This window comes from Vanessa atalanta, chromosome 1 (genome assembly GCF_905147765.1).
Source record: "Vanessa atalanta chromosome 1, ilVanAtal1.2, whole genome shotgun sequence".
NCBI lineage: Eukaryota > Metazoa > Arthropoda > Insecta > Lepidoptera > Nymphalidae > Vanessa > Vanessa atalanta.
The window spans coordinates 4466396-4490817 of record NC_061871.1 but is presented as its reverse complement, the minus strand read 5'-3'; the positions used below and the strand labels follow the sequence as shown (position 1 = coordinate 4490817).

The 24422-nt window shown below is 32.0% G+C and overlaps 1 protein-coding gene across 2 annotated transcripts in view; it reads left to right on the top strand.

Annotated features, from left to right (window-relative positions):
- LOC125066475 (voltage-dependent calcium channel subunit alpha-2/delta-3) overlaps positions 1-24422 on the top strand; it is a 65679-nt gene that overhangs the window by 35009 nt on the left and 6248 nt on the right. For both annotated transcript variants that reach the window (XM_047674566.1, XM_047674556.1), the window contains exons 4-17: positions 9899-10127; positions 15364-15495; positions 15673-15950; positions 20500-20613; positions 20969-21164; positions 21419-21555; positions 22026-22106; positions 22675-22755; positions 23073-23147; positions 23225-23239; positions 23367-23477; positions 23644-23857; positions 24024-24069; positions 24179-24351. In XM_047674566.1, the coding sequence (XP_047530522.1) occupies positions 9899-10127; positions 15364-15495; positions 15673-15950; positions 20500-20613; positions 20969-21164; positions 21419-21555; positions 22026-22106; positions 22675-22755; positions 23073-23147; positions 23225-23239; positions 23367-23477; positions 23644-23857; positions 24024-24069; positions 24179-24351 (1882 nt within the window). The remainder of the gene's footprint in view (positions 1-9898; positions 10128-15363; positions 15496-15672; positions 15951-20499; positions 20614-20968; positions 21165-21418; positions 21556-22025; positions 22107-22674; positions 22756-23072; positions 23148-23224; positions 23240-23366; positions 23478-23643; positions 23858-24023; positions 24070-24178; positions 24352-24422) is intronic.

Here is a 24422-nt window from a genome sequence, read left to right as displayed (position 1 = left end):
AAACAAATCAATAACTATAGAGTACAATAATAGACTATCCCGCAAAAACATCACACAAAGGTAATTGCCTACGTTAGGGAAGCCCTGCGTAGCATCAGCGTAGCGCGTGGGCGACGGGTGACGCGAAGGGCGCGGGTCGACGACCTGCCGCAACGTAGTACCTACTGCTGACCCTTACAACGAACGGGTAAACTACTAACTAAAACCAATATTCTTATAAAAAATACATTTCATTGTTTAATATACTGTTAATATATTTTTGGCGTGAGTTCAAAATATATTTTAAAGAAAAGCTGTTATAACTTTAAATCGACATTTTACAAGTATGTTATGTTAGTTAAACATGAAATACAAGTGGTCCGGAATGGAGATTTAATCTTCTGTTAGTCTTCTGGACTAATTACAATTCGTATATAACTTACAATTAATTTCTGCCTGAAAAATGAATAATATTTAATCTACGATATTTTATTATATAATTTGTATGTATGCCTTATATATTCAAAAATATTATTTTAAAGTCTCTAGATTGTGTGTAACGATTGAATGACCAATGATTTAAATGATACCTTTATGGTTCCTTTATTAGTGGAACTTTTAACATTCAGATATATTATTATTTATACGTATAATATTTATTCTAATAAGTATAATACTAATATTATTACGTATGTACATACAAATTACAAACGTCAGAAACCTCTCATTCTCTCATTCTAATCCATTATATATTTCTGAATTATTTAAATTAAACAACATGCATAAGTCGTCGGCTGCCAGCAAAATCATATATTGCTTAAAGGATGAAGGAGGAGGTTTCACTTTAAATCAACCTCCTTGCTACAAAATTTAATTTGAGCTCTAATATATAATGTTCTGTTTCTTCATATTTTAATAATAACAAAGTATTCTTGTACTAAAATTTCTAGTACTGTTTATAATTTTCATTCTATAATGATTAATAGTTATCAGGTCACGAGCCGAGACGGCCCAGTGGTTAGAGCGCGTACATCTTAACCGATGATAGCGGGTTCAAACCCAGGCAACCACTACTTAATTTTCATGAGCTTAATTTGTGTTTATTATTTATCTCGTGCTCAGCGGAAAACATCGTGAGGAAACCTGCATGTGTCTAATTTCACCGAAATTCCACCACATAATAATCCACTAAAACCACACTGGAGTCGCGTGGTGGAATATGCTCCTAACCTTCTCCTCAGAAAGGGAGAGGAGTCCTTAGCCCTTCAGTAAGGAATTTACAGGCTGAACATGTACGAATAGTTTAAAATAAATATAAAAAAAAACTTTATTATTTAATCTATAGTAAAAGTAATCAAAATTAAATAAATCGTATACTGAGACGTATAATTTTACGATTTTATTGAACGCATTGCAATTGCTCGCATTGCAAAGCCGAGTGAACGCGTTGAAAGCACGCAACAATGAATTCAGAGCAATCCGTGGCACCATTGCATTGATATAATCTCTAATAAGAACTAAGAAGGAATGTTTTATGCCGTAATTATTTTGTTAAATTATCTGTTTTAAGTAAAACGGTTAATAAATACAATTTATAATAACTAGTGTGCACGTAGTACTAAAGTGCATTCGCTACCAGTCATTGATAACCGAATAAAAAAATCCTTTCACAAACAAAGGAATATCAGGCACTGAACTATCTTTGACAATTTAGTAGTATAATAAGTTTCAGTATGACAGTACTAAATCTTAACAAACTGGTAAAAGCAGCTATAGCTTAAATCTATTTAATTTAAAATGTAACATTTTAAATTAAAATCATATTAATAGATTTTATTTTGAAGTTCAAAAAATAATATATTTTCGTCTATTCGACTATAATGCTGTTTATATATGTATATAACCATATAATAACTTTGATAATATCTTCAATATTTTGACATCATAATGCATTTTGCATCTTCTAAAACATTCCCATTGGATAATTTGAAAATAAATTGCAAGCAAATTATTTCGGAATGATTATTTGAATTTGACTTGATCACAAATTTGTAAAAGTTATGCTAATTAGGAAACCTTGAGAAGTCAATCAATATTTAAACAAATGATCAAATTTAAGCATCTCAATACCGTTTGAAATCCAGGTCCATACAGACACAGTGCACGACAAAGAACTGTAGCCGTTGGCACCATTCCACTAATACGATTCCTATTACGAGCTGGAGACGACAGAATTGCGGCTATGTTCCAACATATGTACGCGATAAACAAGCAACCGAAAATGTTTTATTGTGTCCCTGGTGTAGAAATTTATTGATTCATCGTACTAAACTTTAAATAAATATTTAAAAAAAGAAGCGATCGTAATGTTACAATATCGATATAATATTATCGTTTATAACAGCATTTTTCGGCACTATTTAAATATATTCATAAAACACACATGTTACCTGTCACGAAAAGCTTTTTTATTTAATATTTCTTAATTATTTGATTAAATCCTACGATTTTTTTATCATGAACTCGTCGTATTTGAGATATTTAATGTTTATACGTGTCTACCTCTTATATATATTTGTCTAAATTATTTTTTTCTTTCTTAGAAGAGCTCTCAAGAATCTCTTCAAGGGACAAGCGTGTTTTTTATAATTAAATATCTTTTTGGATTCTTTTTTCGAATATATTTGATTTCTATTACGTATAATTAATGGATCAAATGAATAAATAAATGTATTATTTCCGGTACAATTATCAATATTCTTTATTCAGTTATTTGGTGTAGTTTATACTATAAAAAATATATACTAAATATCTTGATAGTAAATATAATTACCTGTCCTCGCGAAACTTAACTTACTTTACGTAACGTAACTTGTGGGACTCTGTTAGAATTCACTTCGTTTCTCACTCGTGAAATGTTAACAATCGACTGATGTTGATACGCCATTTTGATACGTATACTCTAAGTACTCAATGTCGCATATAACATATTGACGTTCATGTTCTGCGGTGACTTTCGAAGTTCTTATTAAAGCAGAATATCTCTCCAGTAGATAATATGCAAATGTAACTAAACAAAATTGAAATAATAACGGTGGAAATTAGGGAGCCACAAACTATATAGTTACGTATATATTATGTAGTGACAGCAGTAACTGAAGGGTTAGTGTGGATGAGACAATTTTATGAGGAGTATTTTACTAAGTTATTTTCTTGTACCTTATTAACGTAATCTGTATGTAACGCGAGGGTTTCTAGTGTACTTTAAAATTGCAGAGCATTTTTAAGTACTAAGCTTAAAGTAATTTCAAGGAGACGCTCGTCGAGGGATATTATAATTAATAGGATACCTGTTTGAAATAAAACAGTTTTAATGCTTTTTTAAATATATTAAAAATAGCGTCAATCAAAATACTGTTAGAAGTTTTTATAGCATATAATGTAACTTGTTAAATAACGTTTTATTATATAACAGGTGACGTCACAAGTTAGACTCTTCCTCATCTCCTACTTCAGTTTATAATTATTGTACAGCACAATGCAACGTCGGACTGTTCCTCCAGATTTATATCAAATGACGGACAACATTTGTTGCGAGACACACAACAAAGCTTTCTTATATATTCACACAAGCCACGAATATCGCGCTAGACTTTTTCGATGCCAATTGCTATTAAATTTTAGCTCATACAAATTAGATGACAATTAAACGATCAATTTAAATTTTTAATTTTCTGAATTTAATAAAAACGATATTACTTTCAAACAATTTTATATTTATATTTTGCGTCTAATTATACATATAGCATACAAACTACGCTATGTATCTAACTCAGCGAATCACTTTTCGAAATAAGTTATATCAAAATGACATACCTATGTTCCGTTACGATCTCAAATTATGAAAGTACATTTAAGAGACTTTCTAGTATTTTATAAACATGAACCCATGTGACATAAGTCAAGTGTGTGTGTTGGGGCTAAATTAGCTAAGTGTTTTAAGTGTTTATACGAAGGCGTCGCGGTCGGGAGCGTTGACATAATGCAATATGTCTGCCTTGACGAGTGTGCGGTGGCGGTCTGTCGTTGACGCGCAACGCCATGTAATCTCGCTATAGTACTCCTCAAATTCTGTGTGAGTGTAAAAACTCGCAACACATAATGTACGCTAAAACAATCTATTGTTATATATACAACGAATGAAATTAATGTAATTAATTAATAATATACAAAGATTTATACCAAGTGATATTGAATGAATGACATTTATTAAGTACTTAGGTTATCAGCCTATTAAAAATCAAAATATTTGAGTATTCAAGTAGGCTCTTACAAGTACTTTTGAATCGTCATTTTAGAAAACTATATGAAAAGTAAAGCTACTATCGAATTGGAATGTAGATACGACCGAGTACAATCGGCAAGAATCAGTAGCTATAGTAGATACGAGTGTTTCGAATGTTTCGTAATCAATAATCGGTAAAAATTTAGTTGTGTGTGTGTGTGTATGTGTGTGTGTGTGTTATTACGATAATGAATTTAAATTATTTTGATATCATTTTCTTTTTGGGATTTGATTCCTAGTTTTTAATTATCTGTTAGGGGTGTGATGGAGTAGAGAATAGAATCATCGTACCTGAAGATCGATTCATACTTACTGATTTGGTCTCAACCCTCAAGAGGAAAAACTACAAAATTTGCATTTAAAATATTAAAAAGTTTTACAGTTTTTAATACTTTAATCACTGCAATGTAATTTTCTATATAACAAACATATATATTAAAATTTTGATTGAATTTTGTATAAAATTGAACGGTTATATTTTCAATATTATAAATCTTGGAAAGATTTTAGACATTGGTATAACGCTGTATGAAATATTTATCTATCCTTACATCGCCAATGTGCCACCAACTTTATCAAAAAGTAACTTACGTCCCGCTTACTTGTACACTGGTTCGCACTGGTACTCTTCAAACCGAAACACAACAATAATAAGAATGAGTAATGCTGTGTGATTAACAAGAAGAGCGTTCGTTCCCTACCAAGGTACTCTTGATAACTCATCATAGCTACTATAAACTGAACGTAAGGAAATTTGACATTGAGTTAGTCTGGGTCTTAGATAAGAACATAATACAAATATTATAAATGCGAAAGTTTGGATGGATAGATGTTTGTTACTCAATCACGGTAAAACGGTTGAACGAATGAGAATTAAATTTGGCACAGAGACCTTTCATAGTCTGGAATAGCACGTAGGGTACTTTTTATCCCTAACATCTGGACCCCTCGGACGAAGCTGCTTAGTAGCCATATAAATTAAATTATAAAAAGTTAATTAAAGAATTAACTGGAAAAAAAGTGAACGACATCTTATTAATTTACATTTGAAAATATTTAATTATAAAACGAGTAGAAAATATTCAGTCTTAATAAAAATGTAATTGATAATATCGTTACAACATCGTATGTAAATATAAATTTTAAGGTGTCGTGTATAATTATTGATTTTTGACGTTTAATGTAGACACGTGAAATAAATTAACCAGATTGTTTTGTTTTATTGTAACTCTCTGTAAATATAAGTTGGATCTCATGTCCAAGATTATCTATCAAATTTATGGAAATCATGTATTGATTAAGCGTATGTAATGTAATTGTATTTCTTAATTTATGCCTGCCGCATAAGGTAAAAGACATTTGGAAAAAAAAATATATTTATAAAATAATGAAACATATTGTAGCACATTAAAACGCCATAAATATAATATGTCACAGCTCTAGTTCATTTACTTTAGCTCTTATATTTATGACATATTTTTCGTTAGGTATAAATACTTTGTTATTGAGAAAAAAAACATCATCACGCTAAGCTAGGTGTATTATTGTAAATGCGAGAAAAAACGTATTTAAAAGGGAGGCGTAGAAGTACGAATAGGCGGTATCATAATAAGTTGCGAACAAGGCTCGAGCCAAAGCACCTAGAACTTAGCTCGACAATAAAGTTGAAAAATCGGGGGGATTGCGCTGCGGGCGTCGCCAAGAAAAAACGACTCCAACATTTCGCACTTAATGAAACTGTAGCTGAAACAAAATAAAGGAATTCCGCATTTACAGAGCAGTAAGTATTGTTTCAGGAATAAGGAGCCTTTCATTGCGGATCTTAATGGCTACATTAAAATATTTGAGGTGCTGCAGACGTCTTTTATATTTAATCAATGCTAAGTTTCGCAGGGAGAAAATCTAATAAGAAATGAAAAAAATAGCACTTTAGTACCAACATCTTGCGGTACTCGGAACACCTTAACCGCGGGTTACGGGTCAAACGAAAGCGGGAGTGTTCTAAGTGCTTTATGTGAACGATACAGTGATAGAATATCCCGAAGGACTTATAATACATGTTTATAATATATATTTTTTAATTAGGATATTTATTTGTTAAAGTTCCTAATATTATGTTATTAAACCTAAAAATACGTATATATTACTTAAATAAAATCTTTATCTTTAAATTATTTAATTAACCTTAGGAATTATGGTCTGCTCTTGAATTCAATGATGAGATTTTTAATTAATCTTACATTTCATCTCTGTTTTTCTCTTTGTAAGACTACAATATATGTCTTCAATCTTATTTTTCATTGGCCAGTTGGTTCAAGATTACTCAGATTTTTTATTGTATTAAACTCTTAGTGAGTGCGCGTCCAGCTCGACAAACGCTATAACAGGGCGACTGGGTGCAAGTTTTAATTACTTCGCCTCTACTTCGAGCTCGTTCCTCCGATGGGACTGTTCCCTCTCGGAACTAAAAACTCTCATTTATAAACTGTTTTCAGGATCTTTTAGCTAACTTGTTAACGCGTTATATCGCGACTTGGTAATTAGACGCGAAATAACGATATATACCTTAATCTTTGTTTCTATGACTTTGTAAAGAGTTGTATTGTATCATACTGATACAGAACTAAACTACTGTAATAGCCTGTAAATATTCACAGCGACCTCATCTACGCTTGGGGATTTGGTTTGGAACTTATTCCACCACGCTGCTCGTTTGTAGGCTGGTGAACATGTGTGGTAGGATTTCATGCGACACACGGCGTTTTTCTCACGCTGCTTACGTGGTGCATTATTAATAGAAATTAAACATTTAAAAAACTCAACGCTTGCCCGGATTAAAACTTCCGCTATCTTCAGTATGATTTATCCCGTAGTTCATTTCGGCTCTGATAGTTTTGACAGTTTTTCTTTATTGACACTGAAAATGTTACGGCACATGGAATAACTGTACCTACTTTCCAACGTTCGAAAACTAGAGTTTTTTATTTTTGTGAGAAATTGTAATTAATTTCCTTAGAAAAGTCGCAGGCAATAGAGATTTTTTTTTAATATATTTAATATACTACATTGCTGCAGGTCATTCCATTTAAACTTGGTTTTTCCTTTGAAGAAAAAATTGTGCTCCAGTTAAGTTTGATGTAAGTATGAACAGAGAAAATTACGCAGTCTTTTGCTCTTTATGCCATGGAATTTTGTAGCAGCAATCCAAAGTAGAATGAAGAATATAATTGCATTTTTACGCATCAACAGCGTTTCAACATCGTCTTTGAGAAACTCTTTTGAAATAGGAATAATACACTTTTTAAATGAACGTATATTAATATTCTTACTAACCTATGATAGTGACACTTTCTTATGAATTATACTACCATAGAGCACTGTTGTGGTTATTATTTTGCTTCTTTATATCGTAAAGATTGGCTGATTAGTATATGGGTCATCTGATGGTCATCAGTAGAACTGGTACTGTAATAAATATTAATCATTCTCATATCATCTCTGCGCCAACAACCTTGGAAACTAAGATGTAATGTTATGTTATACTTGGGCCTGTAGTTACACTGGCTCACTCACCCTTCAAATCGGAACACAATAATATATATTAAGTATTGCTCTTTGGCGGTAAGTGATTGTTACCAACCCAGACGGGCTTGCACAAAGCCCTACCACTAAGAAAAATGATAAATTTCGACTTAATTTGGATTTAATTATAATAATATTATATGTACTTAATGTACATAAACGTTATTACATTTTAAGACTTAATTTTATAATCCTATCCATCTTTTCATCGAAATAATAAATGTTGTTTAAAATTATTCTGTCTATCTATATTTGGCCTTGTGTTTCAAATAATTCATTTATATCTTTATTTTAAAACCGAACTTCCAAAGAAAATATAGTTGCATTTGATAACTCGTTTATTGAAGAAGGTTCATGAGGTTGGTTGTCCTGTGGATAGCTTATAAGACCGCAGATGGCTCGAGGACCTGCCTTAAACCCTTGCGTCAGGTCGATAAAAAGCTATTGAGTTTTTCTGTCAAGAAAATCTTAACAGAAACACGAAATTTGCTGTCATTGTTACCAGTCCCGTGCCTCGGAAAGTACGTAAAGTCGTTAGTTCTGAATTCTTTCTGGTCGTATCCGATGACAATCCCATCAGATAATGAAAGTAAAAAAAAGTGAATTAAACTATAATTGAGCACACGTGAGGACTCACGTACATCGACATGTACGGTTGGAGAATTTCAACATTAAAGAAGGTTATATAGACTTTATTGCTTCACCCTAAAGGACGAAACAGTAAGCGTTAACCAATATGTAGACTATGTTCGATATATCAATGATTCAAAAAGAGAAATTCGTAATATTACTAGGTAAAATAAAATAACAGATAAAAAAGAAACATATCGGATACATATTAAAAGCATTATTCAAAATGATATTTTAAAATTTACTGATCTCTTACTTTATTACAAAAATATTCATCAATAAAAGTTATTATACTTTTTTATACAATTACATGATATTATGATATATATTATGTGCAATAATTTCACCCACACGCTATACTAGTTGTAATGTTTTACCAAACATTCTGCACTCCTTTGATCTAATGCCGTAGATAAGAGCCTCGCGTGTTTCTAACGGCCCTTATTTACGTGAACTAGTATCTATTTTATATGTTAAATTACTATGATTGTAGATAGTATCTCAATAATTTTACACGTAAGCAATAAAATACCTGCGATTCATATCATGCATATGATTATACCTAAGTTAAATATCAAAACATTTTTTTTTATTTCTATAAAAAAATATCAGCTGAGATAAAATTGCTCAGTCGAAACAAGATTTATAAAATCTTTATTTTTTGGGTACTTTAATTTTACATAAAAGTCGTCATAAGAAATAAGGCTATGAGAGTTTGAAAAACTATATTATAAATGTAAATAAACTGGGTAAAAATTATTTGCCGCATTTTAAAAAACTCACATATTGAAGGTATCAAGTGTTGAATATGAAGACCTGTTCGGTTGCGGCTAAAAAATTGTTAACCTTACTATAATATACCTATTTTTAAAGAAAATATATAACGACATTTTCTTTACAATTATATTCCGCCAATAAACAACCAAAAATGTATATAACAACGTGTATATGTGTATAAACTATTTCGATCGAACTAATTGTATAGACAAACAACCTTAGATTTCCATATTTAATGCTATTCGCTAATACCTCTGCTATATTATACATTACAAACAGTTTATATTACTTATTCGTTACCTATGTATATTTATAATGCAACACTATTTCAATTAAATTCAATTTAATTTTACTTCCAGTAACAATTTAGCCGACGTTCAAAACGCCATTTTTTCACAAATTGGACACTGATTGACTTGAATTCGGCAAATTATATCACGTTCATGACAAATCTGTTTATTTGTCTTAACTCCTTATGTGTTTGGAATATGGTATAGTTCTGTGAAAACTATATGACACTTACCATAATCACTGTCATAAGTTTTATTGCCAAGACATTTTTAATTAAATAAATATTTCTTTCAGCGTATCATGGATTCGGCGGAGGCGGCTGCGCTCTCAGCCGGCAGCAGCAGCACCGACGGCTTACCTGGCTCCTATTACGACGCGCGATGGTTAAATGTTCACGCAGATGACGGAACTCTAGCGGCGCGTGCACGTCGCCTTCTACTGTCACCAAGCAGACATTTCGATCACATTGCCGTCAACTCCAGCTACAGCGCAGTACTTATGCCACCTTACATCAACACTGAAGGTACGTTTGTTAATAAAATATTTTATTTATATGACCTATATAAGAAAGTTATTACAGCGATGATAGGGCTTTGTGCAGACCAGTCTCTGTGAGTACTGTCCACTCGTCGGTAATTATAACGCGAGACATCAAGACTTTGTATTGCTGTATTCTGGTTTAATTAAAAGACAAGTAAGCAATTATACTTAAACTGACAGGGACCTTAACATGGCCTGGTTTTTCTACGTACTTCGGGCATGTTTAAAGTAAGATATTATATTTATATACAGAAAAACGTAGGGCTTTCAGTAACTTCTTTACAGGCAAATATATTGCTTGGTTTACTTGGTATGTTACAAATCAATTCCCATCCATGAGATTTCTAAATAATTTTATATCAGCCTCCGAATAATAAAATATTGAATGAAAAATCGGCCACATATTACCAGCAATACGAAACGAAGTAGAGCGAGCGCATACTCTAAACCTGTCTCCTTAAAGGGAGAGGAGGTCTAAGCCCAGCAGTGGAATATACAGTTTTGACTTGACTTTTACTTTTATTTGTAAACTAAATTGATTGGTACATAAAAAAAACATCAGTTTGTATTACTTAATGACTTGGCACAGTATATCTAATTGTCTTTAGTTTAAAGAAATAATTCGTAGTTTTTTTATATCTAAATAAGTATAGATAGAATTAGTTCTATACAACTCTAGTTAGGAATCCATTCTTTTGAATTCCGCTTTCGACTATTCATTTGAGCTCAGCAATTATAAAGACAAGTCAGACTTGATCGAATAGAATAACCTTAGTCTTAATCCAATTAGTTGAAGCATTGGCAAACCTCGGGATCTCCAAATGACGTCCGGTTTCTCTAATGAATAGAACCTAAATTGCAGCTAAGCATAATACTCGACGTCAATAAACGTGGAATGAATCTTAATCAGAGTTTTGCGAATCATATAACTTAAAGAATAAACTTATTGTTTGCCAAATAAATTATTAAAATGAATGCGTCGTTGAATTTAAAAACTAACTATTTTTAAAAAGTATCTATTATTTTGATTTATTTTTCTGGGATAGTTTTAAAAAAACATAAAAATAAATTAATAGCCTGTAAATGTTTTATTCTTGGATTAAAACTACTACTGTTTTTGAGGGGTTTAGAACTTACAGCCACCACGCCGCTGCAAATACGGTTGATGCACACATGTGGGAAATCATTCGACACATTCCCGAGATGTTTTGACTGAATTACAAGATGTCTAACTGAGCATAAGATTAATTTTAACAACAATTAAGCACATAAAACGATAATCAAAAATGCCTGTCCTGGTTTGAACCCGCAATCTTCGGCTAAGAACATCTTATCAAATTGCTGAAACTACCAAACATGTCGAAATCATTTCGACATGCATTATATTTTATAAGAAATACCTAAATAATATTTATTCTCTGTACCATTAGACAGATTAAAAATATAGTTTTTATATGAATAATGTATATATCATTATAAATAAAATACACGGAAATGAAATTGATTAATATCCATGATAATTTCTGATATCACTAGTTGCTTATAGTAACGCTTCGTGTCATCATGACACTGTCCTTAAATAACGACACGATGTATGGTTGATATGCGAGGGTTTCGGGTGGGGGGTGGTCGGGTGACCGGGTGAAATGATTTATTAACAAATGGACTTACCTATTTTTGCTTTCAGCTCCAACTCGACGACATTTACTAAACTGACACAATCACTGAACTTAATTTGCTCTAAAATCAATAACAGTGACTGTTCAAACAAATTGGTCAACAAAGATAACCAAAATAAACGTAGTATCTAGTTTATTTAATATCAATTTAAATTAAAACCGATTTGGTACATTAATTTGATTATAAATAGTTTTAGTAGTAGAATTTATCGTACTTAATGTTACAAATTCGAATGTTAGTGTCTTCCAAAAATGCAATCCATTTAAGATTAGGCGGATTCTATGATGTAAAAAAGGAAAGCTACAACCTGTAAATGTCCCGTGGACAAGGCCAACTTACCCTTTGAAGAGAAGGTTCGGAGCTCATTCCACCACGCTGCTCCAATGTGGCAGAATTTCATTGAAATTAAACACATGTCAGTTTCCTCACCCTGTTGACGTTTTCTTTCACCGAGCACGTTATGAAATATTCTAAGATGTATAGAAGTCGAATAATTCCTGAAATAAAATAATATAATACGGGAAAGAATAAAATAACTCGAACCATTACGTTTTGAAATATAGAAATCATAAAAAAGTCTCCCTTTTCCCTGAGAAGTTTTGGAATTTATTCTACCACTCTGTTCCCCTTTTGGATACACATATGGCAGATTTACATTCGACGCAAGCAGGTTTCCTTAAGATGTTTATCTTCAGCGCCGAGTAACGCAAACTAAGCAGAGAACATAACCATTACCATTGTTTTTTTTAAAGAAAATTATGAAAAACTATAACAAATAGTAAATTGACACATTATAACTAGGATAATAGGCTCTCAGCGTTGCGGCTATAAGCTATTACAAGTGAGCTCTACACCAAAGCTTTTAGTCGGGAACTCAATTAACCTACATTGAATTTGAGCTGCTAGTGAGGAAAGTTTTCTTAACCAGCGCAATCAATGAAACTCGATTCTCGTAATTTTATTCGGTTTCCACTGCTGCATACGTCAACAATTATTCGAATAGTTGCGAATGAATTTCACAATTTTTAGTTGTAGCCTCTTCTTAAACTTTATTTAAGCTAGGTATTGAAATTCTATGTCTCATTGGTTGAATAAATATAAAGACAGGATTATTTCATTTTGTATAAGTTTGTATTAAAAAAAAATGTTGATGTTAGAAATAGAGGAAGAACATGCACTTTGTAAATTTAATTTTTAATTATATAGAACTTTCATCGTCATATAATTCCTATTACAGAACCTTAAAACCTAAATTAAATACAAATGTAGAATTAAAGTATACATAAGATTATAGTATAATTTATGGAGTAAAGCGTTTTTTCTTAGTTTAAAACTAACTTTGCTATACACACAAACACACACACACACATACTTTTTAATATTATAAAGAGATTAAAGAGGTAAAATATATTTCTTTGTATGATGATAGTTATCGCCTAAACAAATCTGATTAAAAAAAATATTTGTAAGCCACATTATTCCTAATACCTACTTGTATTTTGCTTAATTACTTAGACGAATAGGATATACAGTGTGTCTACTGTGTAGGCTATTCGCGACCCTCATGATTCCGATGACCCGCGGGATTTGAGTGCTCCTTGCGATTTCAGACTAACTCCCGATCGAATAAACTTACACACCCTCGCATATCTTTTGTTCTACGTTATTGTAAGTCAATAAACAATAGAGATTGAGCAATTTGATTTTGTTATTACCTAATGACGCAACGAACTTTGCAATATACATATACTCGTATTACAAGGCTTTTTAGGATTCCGTACCCAAAGGATAAAACGGACCCTATTACTAAGAACCCACTGTCCGTCCGTCCGTCCGTTTTTCCCTCTGTCACCATGCTGTATCTATGAACAGTGATAGTTAGTAATCTGAAATTTGAAAGTTTCACTGTTGATGTATTTCTGTAATAACTAAGAAACAGAATAAAATTAATATTTAAAGCGGGGATAATGGTACGGAACCCCTGTTTGTAAATAGAGTAGAATTAAATTAGAGAGAAAATATATTTTATTAAACGGCTACCTTTGATATATTACAATTATTAGTATAATAGAGCTTATAACAGACCTTAAATATTAGCAATTATTAGCAAAAATAGTTTAAAAATCAATTGCAACATTCCAGACCGATACATACAAACAAATAAAATTACATTATAGGTTATTAAGATATATTTCTCAACGTAGAAATAAATTAGTTTAAAAATCAATTGCAACATTCCAGACCGATACATACAAACAAATAAAATTACATTATAGGTTATTAAGATATATTTCTGATCGTAGAAATAATACGATTTAGAATGTAACCATTTGTAGGTTATACATGGCAATTCTTTACGGGACCGGCAAAGTACAATACATCGCGCAATACTTTACTACGGCTTATTTTATCGGTAAATATTTGACTTTTACTCTAAATTATTCTCTAAAAAGGTATACGAGTCTGGGCCCATAACCTGTAGAAATAATACGATTTAGAATGTAAGCATTAAAAACGGTTTATTGAAAACAAGTGCATGTGACATAACATATTAACAGACACCAGGAAAAGTTAAGAGATGACAAAAAAGTATTTAAGCCATTAGGCATTGTTTAACTTCTTCCAACACTCAGTCAATATAATCTATTTGAATTATGGGTAAGAGTTTAACTTAATGTGCTAATAAAACTTATGTATCTAATGTATCAGGACAGCTGATTAATTTACCACTGAACTTTATTCCGAATTTTTTGTTGATATAAAATAAACAGCATTTATAAATTAATAAATTAAAACAAGTGTCGTACAAATTACGTCTCCTAGTTTACAATGTTAGATAATGAGGTTTTTTTTATTCTATAAATAAATGTTTTCCTTTTTATATAACACGTAAAAACGCCTGTTCCGAAAGTAGGTCATCAATTCAATATAGCGATGGTTTCGGTTGTAAGCCATAGTCGTTATGTAAAAAATATTTTCCGATGCTAATGGAAGATTAATTTGTTTTTATAGTTTCGTTTTAACCGCTTTTTTGTTTGAATATTTACTCACTTCTGTATTGTATTTTCATTTTATAATATGCGACAATTTGTTTTCGAGTGATAAATAAAATCTTTTAAACGTAAATTGATTTTACGTAAGAATTTAATGTCAAGTTAATTGTTTTATTTAAAAAAAAATACACAAAATAAAAAATGCTACAGACTTTGATATACAAATCCTAAAATATATTTATTTTTTTTGTTTATAAAATACGTATGGCGATCATATCTTTCATAGCCACTGCAGCAGCATCCTCAAAAAGTAAGATGTAGGGTCCCTTGTGCTTATAGTTAGACTGCCTTACTCACCCTTCAAACCGAAACCTGACAATACTTAGTATTACTATTTTCCATAATATCTCATGAGCGGATGGTGCCTACCCAGACTGGTGACTTGCACAAAGCGCTACCAAATGTTGTACAATAAGTTTATAAAACCTCGTCAATAATATGTTTTACATAATGTACTGTTTTCTATTTACGTATTTTCTTTAACAGATATTGAGGTACAAAACCAGATAGCGTGGTCCGAGCATTTGGATCCTCTTTTTGTGAATAATTATGAAATTGATCCAACACTCTCGTGGCAGTACTACGCCTCATCTTCAGGATTTATGAGGCGGTACCCAGGTACGTCAATACATTATTTACAGTACATATGTTAGATATTACATTACAACAAGATACACTTTTATATAGATTAAATTGGAAAAAAAGTTGTAAGATAACGTACCTCTAAAAGAGAAAAAAATCTGTACTAAAATATAATAATATAATATAATTTAATTATAACATTATTCCTATTAGCAATGTCTTGGCCACCCGAGGACGGCTATTCGCACCACGCGCGCGATTTCTACGACTTCAGGTCATCGAATTGGTTTGTCGAAGCCGCAACCTCGCCTAAAGACCTCGTGATCCTATTAGACGACTCTGATGACATCAGTTCGTCGTACCACCGTCTCGCCAAGGCTACCGTGTCTGCCCTCCTCGACACGCTCGGTCCAAACGACTTCGTCAATGTTTACAGATACAGTGATACTGTATCTGAGCTACATCCTTGTTACACGAAAATCTTAGCTCAGGTATGTATGATTTTAATGATTAAATACACACAAATTCAAATATTTTTGTTAGAATAAACTATTCGGAATATAAATACACAAGCCGTATAAATATTTTTGGTGATGTCTTTCTCACCGATTTCAGCCAAGATGGCTTACCAACTAAAGGAGATATTACAGTACAATCATGCGTAAATACAAGTGTTTTTACTATTCCTTTTAAATTCCAATGGGATTCAATTCAATTCGCCACGACCGGCGAGATATCAAGATCGCGGTCAACAGATTTACGTATGCTCTAAAGTACGAGAGTGTAACACTGCCATCATGCTGATCTCAACTCCCAGCTGATATTGAGAATCCAATCATTTTTATTGACTTCATTCGATCTATACCATCAAGGTAATTCATAAGTTAATTATTCTAATACAAATGTACACAACATCAAAAATTATTATGTAAAGAAACACATTAAGTATTGTCATATATTAATATAAAATTTATGTAAATATCGCATTGAATCAATCGAGAACCGTAAAGAGACGGAATAAAATTGCTTACGCAAACGTATCCGTGTGGGATAAAACCAAGTATAATAATTTACATACATGTGGAATTCATCAGTGCGAAGGACGGGATATGCGAGTAGAGGTACGTTAAAGAAAAGCTCGGCTTTGATCTCCTTTTAAATAAAACCTTTCTGAATTTTTCGCTAAGAAATTTGTAGAGGCATATTAAAATTTTATGGAGATTTTAAAATTACGTATTTTACTTACATTTTATATCGATTTGTTTATTATTTTTTATTATTAGTAAGGTGGTTGAGGACTAGTACCATCCAATAAATGACGTAAATATATTTAATTTTTAAATAATTAAAGAACTATTTGAACCGACGAAAAAGCTATAAAATACGTTATTTTGCATATCGCTGAGATATTCTTTATACCGTCGAAAAAATTGGAGTCCAAAAACGCAATATTTATATATATTTGTATATATTTCGGTAAAATTACTAGCAAATGCACGTATCGCGTGCCTTACTTACAGATACACATCTACCAGCGGTGTGGACGCGCTCTAATGGATTCTATCAAACGCGCTTTAATGCAGAGATCCATTAAAATGAAACAGAATAACTACCTAAAGTCGAGGTTTCGACATTCGGCAACGATATATAATGCTGTTTTATGAGGAAAACCTTGACCTTAATCATAATGACTTGAAAACGGGTGTCAGCATTGTTATTTATTTCAATGATAAAGATAGATAAACGTATGTGAAAACAAAACTATGCAAAATTAAACAACTAGATTAAAATACATACTGCAAGTCAAATCAAAGTCATAACCGATAGAATACTTATATTCAGTATGTACTTTGTATAATGATAACTGCACAAATCATTCAGCCGAAACCATAGACAGTTACATTACTAATATTTATATAATTATCTATCGAACTTCTAACAAAAAAATATATTTAAATATCTATTATGAAATTCATAACAAGCGTTATAAAATATTGTTCATATAAAACAAAATTTTCTTCTCAACAAAATCCAGTAAAGCCAACAAATGTGTTATAAATAAATTAAATACAACATAATACAATTATATTCATGTTTCCGCACAAAGTTTAAGCTTCCTGACAGATTTTGACAAATGAATTGTCGTTCCTTGTGGCGTGTCACAAGATTTTCAATTCCTTTGCATACAGCGGATTACTAAAATGTTGTTACCAAAACAAAATACTGTATTCGTTACGTCACGATTTTTTTGTCAGTTTTATACTGTCGAAATTTATTACTTAAAGTAAATAGTATAAAATTTTAATGTCTAAAAATCCTATATTAGAACAATTTATTGGCATTTATTACACTTTCGCCATTTTTCTTTTGTTATATCACGTTTTAAAGATGTCGAATTTTGTGCGTAAAACTTTTCCCTTTTTTTCTACTTCCTTAAAGTCGGAATTTCAAAATTTCTATACTCAGAGGGCTTTTGCGGCACGCGCGTCGTAAATGCTGTCGCATACGCTCTTTATAGATTTAAAACGTTTTTTACATTACTACATTTGTAAATAATTAGTAAAAAAAAACTGTATAGTTGAATGACTTTAGAGTCATGAATGCAAATTTTAGTAAAAGATCCTCCATTGAAACGAGACAATGCTATCAATAATTTATAACTTACAGTAACTAAGTGGATATTTTGAATAGAATGCGTCTTATGAATACAAAATTATGTCCTTGAAATGTCGTCACAAAACATCTCATGAAATTCATCAATTGTTCAGTCTCTTCACGCTCATCGGTGGCGAAATTTCAAAACCAATAAGACATCACTTTTCTTGAGTGAAAAGTTTACGATCCTTGAGAAAATTGATGGATGCTTTTACATAAACGAAGTCTTAAAATGTACAAAAACTATACTCTACTTCTGCGACGTGTCCTCAATATTTTTTCCCAAATAATAAATGAATAATAGGTATTCTTAATAAAGCGTTACAATCGTGATATATCCAGTGTATAGATTGTGTTCTTGTTCACTACACGTCTCATAAGATTGCAAAGTTACAAGATAAGATCTACGCTACGTAGAAGAGTTGGCTAGCTCGTGACAGGCGAGGTGAGGCCGCACACTTATCGGCCGAGTTGTAAAGTTCGCTTCGACTTCCACGTACGACGCCTATTCGAAATGACAAGTTCGACTTGTCGCAAGATTGGAATTACCGAACTGAAATTACGGAATATTAACCACAGTTTTACCCGTATTGTTTTTATATTAGGATAACATTAAAATATTTCAAATTTATTGTGCAATGTTATGACTATTATTTTATTATATATACATTTTCATGTATACTCAGTGTTAATTTATTTTATTTATGTATTATATAAACAATAACGTAAATATAACGTTTATAAAAGTTCATTATTTCTTAAAATATTTTAAAATTATAAATTCTCATAATTATTACACGAAAAAAATATTGAGCTAATTATAGTTAAGATTAAAAAATAAAACTTAATATTTAAAATTAATGTTTACTACTTGTAGCTTAATTGACTTTGACATAAAAAAATATACAATAAATGGTATTAAATCGATACAAATTAATCTGAGTGCGTCTGTGTTTGTCCCGTATGAGTTCCTACACCATTCATCCGATTGAGTTAAAACTTTGTACATTTGTTGTTGACACTTACGTGGAGGTTTGTTGCCAGTACCGGTAGTAACATTAAAGTTCGAGAGATCGGCTTCTTGTTTACAGCAGCAAGACGGCATTTATCTATTAGTACGATATAGAAAATTAAAGCACGTATAGGCAACAAAAATTACTCGTTTTTGCATCAGAAGTTAAGTTTTACTCAAATATAACATAGAACTTTCCATTTAAATTAAATCTTCTAAGCAAGGTAATAATCCGTTATTAGTCCTTCGTATAAAGAGACACTTGTAAATTTTCAACTGTTGAATGTATATTTTTAATTATTATAGTATTAGTTAATTAGTCTTGTGCTTAAACTCTAAAGTCGTTGAATTGTTGTCTCATATCATTGTTAAAGGTATTGTGTATTATAATATCTCCTGCATAGTCTCCGTTGAGTATATTAGCCGTGGCCAAAATCGGTTTGAAGAACATCGTGATCGTGAATGTCATCATTTGTCGTCTGTTAAAATGTGTCAGAAACATTTTCAACACATTAGTTATATTGAAGCAAGCTCTTGAAATTTATTTCCAAAAAATATCACGCTCTTGTAAATTTAAGCTCATTGCAGCTACTGTTTAAAATATGTGCTAATGGAAAAATAGTTCAAAGCTATTTTCAACATTTACCGCAAACGACATATAGTTTAAAAGGCATATATGACCACGCCCACCGCACAACATATCTAAATGGATTCATGACATAAATCCTTGACCCTCTCAAGGTTTAAAGGCCAGCAGTAAGTGACTAGCTCTCAGCTATTATAGAAGCTCTCTAGCTCCGGCAACTTACCTCAGCCTTTCACGTTAGTAATGGAAGCGGTAGTTTACTTAAAATGTGGCGTATTGGAGACTTTCACACTCATGTGCCTAGAAAAGAAAATAATAAAGTTTTCGATAAAAAGATACTTCTCTATTTCCATCTTAGTATGCGAGATTTACTTTTAGTTTTATTTTTTAGATATGGTTTATATATCTCTGTGAAGGTTATTTACTGAATATTATATGTTACTATTATATGAGTTCTAACATATAATATTAGAGTGCAAGCTTCTAGATATAATAACCATTGTGCTTTTCGACCGATAAAGGTCGGATAATTTAATAAAAAATATTAACTTTTTATATTATTTTTATATACCATTAGTTAACAAATAATTATTAGACATTTTTTAATGTAATTAAATTTAAATCAGCCCGTTATTCATTGAACTTACAGATCACATAGCAGTACTTCCTTTGTAAACATTTTTTTTAAATTTTGTTATACTACAATATAACTACTGTATATTTAACCTAAATACTCATAAGATATACTTGAAATACAGGAAAATTAATGTAAAAGCACGTGTTTCAGGCGGTACCTGAAACAATACGAGAGTTGAAAAGCGCAGCGTGGGCCGCGGAGGCGTCGGGCGGCGCAGCCAATCTGACCGGTGCTCTTACCACGGCCTTTGAGATACTCCATCGGGTATAAGAATTGCTTTTATACAGACTGTTGCCTATTCGACTTGTTGACCTCCTATTGTCGGCGCTTTGTGATCTTGAGATACATATTGTTAATAATTTAAAAATAGACAAATGTGAACGAAAATGTCTACAACATAAGATGCACGAATATATTCGTACCATAGATCCACCCAAATACAACATAAAAAAAAATATGTCTTTATTTTTAGTATTTATTTTCAAATTGTTTTCATATTTTATCATCGAAATATTGAATAGCTATTACTTTAATAAAACGGGATTCTCGTTTTCTGTCATGAGTAGTTTTATATAAATAAATAAGAATGTTTACTGATCAATACTTTATTCTTATACAGTATAATCGTACTGGACAAGGTTGCCAATGCAACCAGGCGATCGCGGTGGTGGGTGCAGGGGGAGGTGCGGGTGGAGTGAAGGCTGTGTTCCGCACTTGGAACTGGCCGCATATGCCAGTGCGCATCTTTACTTACCGAGTAGGGGGAGATGCCGCATCTGGACATAATATGAAGGACATGGCTTGCACTAACAAAGGTGAGTAAGAAGTAGAAGTAGTAGTAGTAGTCCATGACAGTAATACCAAATACCTGCTGCTATATCCCAGGATATAGATTCCTTTCCTTTCAAGAAGAATATTTGTATTTTATTGCACCGCACTTCAGTGCGCGTTCGACATGTTTTCCTACGACGTTTTATTATACTTCAAATTGGAAAGATAGATCTATTTTTTTATATAGCTTTACGTGTTGTGTGCGCAGTTTTAAGAGAAAATCATTGTTTAAAAATAGGTTTCCATGTGACAATAAATGATCACGGTGAGGTTCGTCGTAAAGTCTTGCACTTTGTGGAAGTGCTGGCACGTCCCATGGTGATGTACCAGACAATACACCCAGTGCACTGGAGTCCCGTTTACGTTGGAGGCAGGGTAAGGAATGCAAATTTATCTTGTATTATATTAAGCTTACATAAGCCGTTTCTTATTGTAGTCGAGATAAATAAATATGGGCTGTAAGTACTGAGGTACAGACCGTACTCAATCTCAGCAAAAAAAAAAACTCACCAAAAATAATCGCAAAATGACAGAAAGTATTATGCGACATCAACTAAAATAATTATAATGTTAAAGGATATACGAATGAAAATAGCTTATCAAAATAAGTCGGTTTCAAACATTTTACCAGAGAGATACCAACTTAGAGAAGAGCACTATCTCGAGCTAATATCAAATATTGATTACATTATTAACCTTCTTAGTACAAAAATGGAAAAAAAAACCAAAGCTAATAATTTTGTAATAAGCTTTATTCTAGATATATATAGTACAAAAAATCTTTCTAAGTATATGCCTGGTGAAATTATATAAGATTAATTTATTTCATTGTTTCCACAAAACAGAGTAGCAGCCTAGATGACGACGGAATGGGTCAGTTGATGACGTCAGTCACAGTTCCTATTTTCGACAGGAGAAACCGTACGGTACATATATTTTCGTAATATATATATATATATATATATACACTTATAGTCGACGAATACAGGAATATAACTAATATATTTTATCATATTAAAAATTGTACCAAAAATAAAAAATAAATATATTTATAGACAAGGCATTTCTATTCGATAAAAAGTTATACTTAGATTTAAAGGTTTTTTTTTATTATTTAATCACAACAATACAGAGTACCTATTGATGTTTAGCAGTGGAATAAATGGATTAAAACGTTAAGTGATGCCCAAATAAATCCCTGATTTTATGGGTAGAATCTTTATTGCAAAATTAGAATGATAATAACCCTATTGTAACATAAAACAAAAGTTATTAGCACTTTGTTTTATATCAGCGCTTACTTGGATAAAGTTAATTTAGATCAGAATTAAAAAAAAAAAACATTTACGCCGATCAAACCATTTTTTTTTTTGTTGGCAATCACGTGTCATATCAGAAAGTTTGTTTTATATTATATGTATAGAATCAGAATCGCTGGCCGTTGTTCTATATTACTGACAATTTGGACTTTAATTTTTTTAAATTATATTTCAGCAAAGAGAAGCCAACTTACTCGGAGTAGTTGGTACTGATGTTCCTGTCGATCAAATAAAGAAGCTCGTGCCACCATATAAGGTAACAACCTTAAATCCACTCAACTACAGTTACAGTTATAGAAACGATTTTAAAATATGTAAATACATATTAACTCTAATATACATACTTTAACATATATACATTTAGTTCATACGTCTTAATTACTTAATTTTATTCGAAATTTTCTTTGTATAATGACATTACAACTTTACGTCAAACGATAACTAAAATTTAAAAATCAAGCGGTATTTTAAATATAGAATAATCTTTTAAATTTCGAATATGGATATTTATAATTTAAAAATATCATGTAAATTAAACATACCTATTTAAAAAGTTTTTTTTCTCATTAACAGTTAGGAGTTAATGGTTACTCGTTTATGGTGGATAACAACGGGCACGTTTTGTATCACCCAGATCTACGACCTTTGGTAAGACATATTTATTTCTATATTATATCTAAGCAAATGTTTTCTAACTAATATAATATTTATTTTTATTGTTTTAGCACACTAATGAGGAGGTAAGAAAAAGGATTTAGTCGTATTTATAGCCAATTAAATACGTTTTTTTAAATGGATTTCATGAGTCTTATCGGGTATCTAGTTTAGTCAATATGTTTAGTTGATAAAGCGTTGTTTTCGCTACAGTACACAGAAACACTACGACCTCTTTACTCCAGCGTCGACATCACAGATGTCGAACTCCTCGTTGATTCCGATGAGAATTCGCGAGTCAATCTTACTTCTCTACTTCTTGACGTAAGTATAATAAATATTTTTAAACGTGTATATTCATTCAATAATAAAATGGTTACTTACAGTTAAGTAACTGATCAAAAATTTTGTATCAATAAAATTAAAATTAAAAATGTATTCAATTAAGTTGAGCTATTATATCCGGACACAAAAAATATTTAACCCACAGCTACGACACGACATGATAGAGCAGCGCGAGGGAGAAACTGAGATGGGGGTTAAGGTGCAGTACGAAGGAATGCGACGCGTTGCAACGCGCAGACAGCGCTACTTTTACAGCCCAGTGGACGGCACGCCGTATTCCCTGGCCGCCGTACTACCCGACGGATACGGAATGTACGAGCTGCAAGCCGAACAGGAAATAAAGCATAGTCCTATAAATGGTAATTATCAACGAATCAACGTCGAGGAAACACTGTCAATACGTACGACAGCTATATATATACTCTTAAATCTTGAAAATATTGAATTGTTTTATAAATATTTTACCCGAAATATTATTCACCTACTCTATACTAGCTATACTTAAAATTTGTTTTTGTCACACAGTAACAGAATACTTTAAAGGCGAAAACTGGAAAGTTCATCCCGAATGGTGAGGCAATGTTTTTATTAAGTTTAGAAACGATATATAAAAATAAAACTAAAATGAAAGAAAATAGATTCCTAACTACTGAGACGATCGAGAGCTAACCGTCCCATAGGGTGTACTGCGAGTACGCGTCGACGTCGGAGCAGGCGTTCTCGTCGCCGGAGGAGCAGCTCGTGCACTTCCTGACGCGCGCGGGGCGGCCGGGCTGGAAGTGGATGTCGCTGCGCCCGCGCGCGCTCACACTGCACAACGCGCACAAGAAGCAGGACCGGGACTCCTACTACTGTGAGACATTGCACCGGCCTTTTCTTACTCAACAGGCGGGTGACCTGATTAGAGAGGTCATTGACACGTGA